The 5904-nt window shown below is 66.6% G+C and overlaps 4 protein-coding genes across 4 annotated transcripts in view; 3 read left to right on the plus strand and 1 right to left on the minus strand.

Annotated features, from left to right (window-relative positions):
* AURANDRAFT_65475 (hypothetical protein) overlaps positions 1 to 1422 on the plus strand; it is a gene marked incomplete at both ends in the record, with an annotated part of 7827 nt that extends 6405 nt beyond the window's left edge. The window contains one exon of the mRNA XM_009040420.1: positions 160 to 1422. Coding sequence (XP_009038668.1) covers positions 160 to 1422 — 1263 coding nt within the window. The remainder of the gene's footprint in view (positions 1 to 159) is intronic.
* A 1336-nt stretch (positions 1423 to 2758) lies between these two features.
* AURANDRAFT_29149 (hypothetical protein) lies at positions 2759 to 3613 on the plus strand (the record flags this gene model as incomplete). The annotated part of the gene is made up of 1 exon (XM_009040421.1): positions 2759 to 3613. The coding sequence occupies one exon, from the start codon at positions 2759 to 2761 to the stop codon at positions 3611 to 3613; it is 855 nt and encodes a 284-aa protein (XP_009038669.1).
* A 5-nt stretch (positions 3614 to 3618) lies between these two features.
* On the minus strand, positions 3619 to 4778 carry AURANDRAFT_65476 (hypothetical protein; the record flags this gene model as incomplete). The annotated part of the gene is made up of 2 exons (XM_009040576.1): positions 3619 to 3891; positions 4020 to 4778. The coding sequence occupies 2 exons, from the start codon at positions 4776 to 4778 to the stop codon at positions 3619 to 3621; spliced, it is 1032 nt and encodes a 343-aa protein (XP_009038824.1).
* A 682-nt stretch (positions 4779 to 5460) lies between these two features.
* Positions 5461 to 5715, plus strand: AURANDRAFT_7738 (hypothetical protein; the record flags this gene model as incomplete). The annotated part of the gene is made up of 1 exon (XM_009040422.1): positions 5461 to 5715. A coding segment is annotated over one exon (255 nt), but the record flags the coding sequence as incomplete, so codon positions are not given.
* Positions 5716 to 5904: the final 189 nt, after the last annotated feature.

Genomic DNA, 5904 nt, shown 5'->3' on the forward strand with positions numbered 1-5904 from the left:
GACGACGGCAGCCACCACGGCGCGCACGGCGACGACCCGCCCCAGGCGCGCGAGGCGACGTCGTCCGGGCCCGGGGCGTAAGAACGGCACGGCGAAGACGCTCGGTATTTGAACCGCCGCGCGCGCCTACACCGTCCAGGGAAGGCGATGCATATGGAGGCTATGGGCCCACATTTCCGGCATATTACCTGCAACTACAACTTCATCTCGCTGGAAGCAGCCGCGATGGCCGACGCGAACGCGCCGATGCAAACGGAGACCGACGCGAACGCGCCGCCGCCGCGGCCGCCGACGCCGCCGCCGCCGGACCCCGCGCTCGTCGCGGCGGCCGCGAAGCTGCTCGCGGCCTTTGGTCCGCCGCCGTCGGCGGGCCCGCCGACGGAGGCCGCCGCCGCCGCGCGCGAGGCCGCCGGCGCGGAACTGCTGGCCATGAGCCTCGACGGCGACCCGGCGCGCGAGGAGGCCCCGGGCGGCGCCGCGGCGGTCGCGGCGGCCGGCGGCGCCGACGTCGCGGGCGCGGTCGTGCGCGCCGAGGGGTCCGCGCCCCGGGGCGGCTCGCCGGAGCTCCGCCGGCAGGCCATGGCCCTCCTGGCGAACCTCTGCGACCGCGGCGAGCGCGAGGCCGTGCTCGTCAGCACCAAGTGCCTCGTGGCCGTGTCCGGCGCCTTCTGCATGGACGGCGCGGCCGAGGCGACGCACGACGCGGCCGCTGTGCTCTGCCACGCCGCCAAGCGCGAGGTCTGGGGGCCCATGTTCGACATGCCGTTGGTCGCCGAGCGCCTCGGCTGGATCCTCTTCGAGCTCTGCTGCGCCATGGACGGGCCCGAGGTCAAGCGCACGGACGCGGAGGACTTGCTGGTCAAGAAGTGCTTCGAGCTTTTGTGGCGGCTCCGCTTCCACCGCGGCTCGAAGATCTTCGCCAACTGCTGCGAGCTCGTCACGCGCAAGTGCGTGCTCACGGCGGCCATCTCCTACATCTACGACCCGCGCGCGCAGGAGCGCCGCGACGTCCGCCACCCGCGCGACGGGCCGGTCCGCGACGCGCGGCCGAGCGGCCTGGACTGCTGCCTCCGGGCCCTCGAGGGCATGAGCATCTACGACGCCACGCTGAACAACGCCAAGGGCGCGTCGCGGTTGAGCCGCGCGGCCGACGCGGCGCGCGCGCTCAAGGCCACCGGCGACCTCCGCGGCAACGAGAAGATCTCGTGCGAGATCGCCATCCACACGGCGCTCCAGTCCGAGGACGCGTCGGGCTTCCGCAACAACGCCCCGAAGCGGCCCCGCGCGCCGCCCGCGCCGCCGTCGAAGCGGGCCACGCGGTCCTCGGCCGCGGGCGACGACGACGCCGCGCCGCCGGCCGGGGCGCCGCCGGGGGCGCCGCCCGCGGACAACGGCGTCGCGGCGATGCTCATGGACGACTAGGTGGGGTAATGTCCGGGGCCGGCTTTATTGTGGGAAGAGGAAGTCGTGCGCCCGGCGAGTGGCTGGTGACACTTGCGCGATTGACCGGTCATACGACACGTATTCCAAGTCGGGGCAGCCCCGCGCGAGCGCATCGGCCGCCTCGTCTGTCAACGCGCATGGCGTATTCTCGACGTTGAGCGTAACAAGATTCGGCAGGCTTGCTGCGATGGCGAGTACTGATGCCACGGTGACACCGGTCCCAATCAGGTTGATTTCCAACTCCCCAGCGCCGAGGGACATTGGGACTTTCCTCCATTTCGACAGCATCGCGGTCACGCCGGCGTCCGTTACGTGCGGGCATCGATGAATGTAAACCTTCCGTAGGGGACATTCGCTCGAACCGAGGGCAACGAGAGCAGCACTAGTGATGGACGTCTTCGCCAAGTAGAGCACATCTAACCTGGGGCAGCCACGCGCGAGCGCGATGGCGGATTCGTCAGTGACGGACGTATTCTCCAAGGCGAGTAGCCTAATGTTCGGACAGCGCTGCGCAAGCGTAAGGACCGACTCGTCAGTAACGGCGGACCCGGTCAGGGACAAGCAAATGATATTCGGGCAATTTATTGCGACCGCAGACACCGTGGCATCCGCGATTCGCGTATTGCTCAAAATAAGTGCTTTTAGTGCATTGCAGCGCAGTGTCAACGGCGCCATTCCCGAGTCCGAAATCCCCGGGCAACCATGCAAATTTAGGTTCTCCAGCTTTGGCAAATTGATCGAATGCAATGCACTGTCTGCGAGATTCGATTGTCCGTCCAAAGATAACCACACGAGGTTCGTATGCACTCGCGCCACGGCCGCGATGGCAGAACCAGTGAGCTGTCCATGACGGATTTCGAGTGACCGCAGGCTGGCGGAGTACGCCGTAATCGCTGACATGACTTCGTCACAGACAAGGTCACGCGACTGCAACGTTATCTCCTGCAGATTGGTGCAGCGACGGATGATTGCGACGACGTGGCTGTAGTGGATGTCCCAACCGTCTTCTGGATCTTGTAGGTCTCGGACTCGAGCGCACACTTTGTTTAGGAAGGTGGGGTTGGTCAGCGCCAACCGCATCGACTCCCAAGCTGTTCCACGATGGCGTCCTGGGCCGCGTCGAAGGCGCGCGCGAAGCGCGCGAAGCGCCGCCTGGACAGCTCTGCCAAGCCCGCCGCGTATAGCGCGTGGAGCTCCGCGTCAGAAAGCGCCCTCACGTCGCGAGCAGCCCGGCGAGCAGCGGGCCAGTCCATCGAGCAGCTCTTTACTACACAGTATAGATCTGTTCAAGGACGAGCTCGTAAAAGGCTGCCCAATGGACACGCGTGCCTCCGCCTTGGCCGCCGCCGGCGGCGCGGCGCTCGGCGGCCTCGCGGTCTACGTCCTGTCGCGGCGGCGCGACGACGGCCCGCCCCCGGCGCCGGCGCCGCGCCAGACCTTCCGCCACTTCCCCGTGCGCGGCCCGCTCCAGCGGTCCTACTCCCTCGCGGCGACGAGCCTCGGCGAGGACGCGACGGTGCGCGTCGTCTGCTACGGCGACAGCAACACCTGGGGCTTCGACGCCTTCTCGCCCGCCGCGGCGCGCGAGGGCGTGCTCTGCCGCTTCTGCGAGGGCGGCCGGTGGCCGCGCGTCGCCGAGAAGCTGCTGGGCCCCGGCTACGCGGTCGTCGAGGAGGGCCTCAACGGGCGGACGACGGTGCACCCGGACCCGCTCATGGGCGACTACGACGCCAACGGCCGCGCGACGCTCGCGGCGATCCTCCACTCGCACAAGCCCTTCGACGTCGTCGTGCTCATGCTCGGCACGAACGACCTGAAGACGCACCTGGCCCTGACGCCGGAGCAGATCGCCAAGGGCGCGTCGACGCTCGTCGTCAAGATGGGCGTCACGCGCAGCGCCGAGCGGCCCAAGGTGCTCCTCGTCGCGCCGCCCAAGGTCTGGGACAAGCCCGAGTGGGGCTTCGCGGGCGCGCGGTCGCGGAGCGACGCGTGCCGCGCGTGCTACGCGGCCGAGGCCGAGGCCCACGGCTGCGCGTTCCTCGACGCCAACGACGTCTTCGCCATCCCCGACCCGGCCAAAGAGGGCGGCGACGGCATCCACCTGTCGCCCGCGAACGCCAAAGCGCTCGGCGCGGCCGTCGCCGCGAAGATCGAGTCCATGATGGCCTAAAAGTTTTAGAAGCCGCACGCCTTCGGGATGGCGCCGGGGATGGACCCGGAGAGGCCGTCGCGCTTGCGGATGAGGCGCAGCATGACGTCGGGCCGCGTGCAGTTGGGCGTGTCCGCGCCCTTGCGCTTCGGCCGGCAATTCGCGTCGGGCTCGCCCATGTGGGGCTTGAGCTCCTTGCCCATGCCGCTCGCGCGCACGAAGATCTCCGCGACGCGCGTCCGGTTCTGGTTGACGATGGTCTTGCACTCCTGGAACTCGCGCCACGCGCGCTTGAGCGCCTGGGCAGCAAAAGGGTGATTCAACGTCGCTTCAACGTGAGTGTTCCGCGCGCGCGCGTTCCGGAAAAAGCATCCACGCTTCGAGACCGTTCCGAGAGATGATCGCTCGTCCAAGAATTAGCCGAAACGAGTGGAAAATGGCCGAGATAGGAGCCTTTGAAGTTGGGAATTTCGCTCTCTTTTGCTGCCCTGTTGAGCGCGGCGACGGCGACGGACCCCGGCAGCAAAAAGAGCCAGTCGCGCGCGGAGCAGGCCTTCTCCAGGTCGTAGGCGCACCATCTCGGCATGGGCGACGTGAAGGTCACGTCGGGCCGCGACTTGATAACGAGATCGAAAGCCGTGCCGGTTTCCGCCGTGTAGTTGCTGATCGCTTCGCCGCACCAGTACTCGTTGTAGATCTGGCCGATGAGCATCTGGAACGTCTCCTCCGTGCGCCAGGCGTCGCCCGTGCTGTTGTCGCGCACGAACTCGCCGCCGCCGCAGCGGTCCGGGTTCGTGAATCGGACGTGGTGCGTGAGCACCTCCATGGCCGCGAGGTTCGGAAGTTTTCGCCCCCACTCGGCGACGTGCGACGCGTTCTGGTGAGTGCTGTGGATGCCCGTGCGCTGGTTCTCCTCGAAGGTCGCGCCCTTGGTGCTCTGGTCGTGGAGCTTGAGGTAGAGGAACGTCGTGAAGTTGGCGCCGAAGGCGCCGCGGTAGAGGTGGCGCAGCAGGCCGTCCTGCACGGCGGCGCTCGCGAAGGTGCGCGCGTGGCCCGCGAGGCACACGGCGACGTTCGGATTCGCGCGCGCCGGGTGCGCGCGGGGGCAGCCGCCCGGGGCCGAGGCTTTGGACGCGGCGAGCAGCAGGGCGACCAGCAAACGTGGACGCTGCCCGCGCCGCATCATCGTATGCGCGCGATCGCAGAGTTTTACGAGAAGTTCAAGAACCAGAGTCTTGTTTTTGCCTCAGTCTGGGGGGCGGGAGCCGCGGCGCGTGGAGACGATGCCCGCGACGTCGGCGCGCGCGTTCGAGCGCGTCCTCGACGCCGTGCAGGACGTGCTCGCGAAGCAGCTCGGCTTCTGGCAGATGATGCGCCTCGCTCAGACCAGCCCGACCTTCCTGAGCAGGGTCTGCGGTCGCGCGCGCGATTTGTCTAGTCTACATGAATTCCATTCGGACATTCGCAAGATCGAGGTTCGCCAGCTTGTCGCGCTCCTTCGACGATGCGCCGGTCTTCGCACTGTTTACATGTGCGGATGGAACGTGGGCAAATTTGTTTGTGACGAAGTCATGTATGCGCTCGCGGCGTACTGCACGAGCCTGCGGTCGCTTACAATGGACGACGGCGAGATAACCGACTGCGCCGTCGCGACCGTAGCACGAGTGCACACGGACCTCGTGGAGCTAAACTTGTTTGGACAGGAACAACTCACAGACGGCGCCTTGCATGCGATTGCGCAGCACCTGCCGAAGCTCGAGAACCTAAATTTGGGAACTTGCAAGGGGATCTCGGACTCGGGAGTCGTGGCGCTGGCGACGCGCTGCACCGCGCTAAAAGATCTCTCTCTGGGCGGTACTCGCGTCGCGGACGCTGCCGTGTCCGCGGTCGCGATGAACTGTCCGTTACTCGAAGACTTGAACTTGTGGGACTGCGACGGCGTCACCGACGAATCCATCATCACGCTCGTTGAGCGATGCCCCAAGATCAACTATCTACAGCTGCAAGGCACGTCGATCACATGTGCTGCTCTCGTTGCGCTGGCGGCCGGTGAGTGTCCGCTTCATGACTTGGGGATTGAGGGTTGTTCACATGTGTCCGACGCTGGTGTGATCGCGATGGTACCGAAATGGAGGACAGTCGAGCCGTTGGATCTCGACTTCAACAGCACTGGCGTCACCGTGGCTTCGATGCTCGAGGTCGCGAAGCTTCCAAATCTGCTTAGCCTCGACGTATCGAAAACGCCTTGTGCGTTCACAGACGAAGCGCTTCTCGCTTTTTCGCACTGTTCCGCGTTGACGCACTTGTATTTT

This window comes from Aureococcus anophagefferens (genome assembly GCF_000186865.1).
Source record: "Aureococcus anophagefferens unplaced genomic scaffold AURANscaffold_15, whole genome shotgun sequence".
Lineage (NCBI taxonomy): Eukaryota > Pelagophyceae > Pelagomonadales > Pelagomonadaceae > Aureococcus > Aureococcus anophagefferens.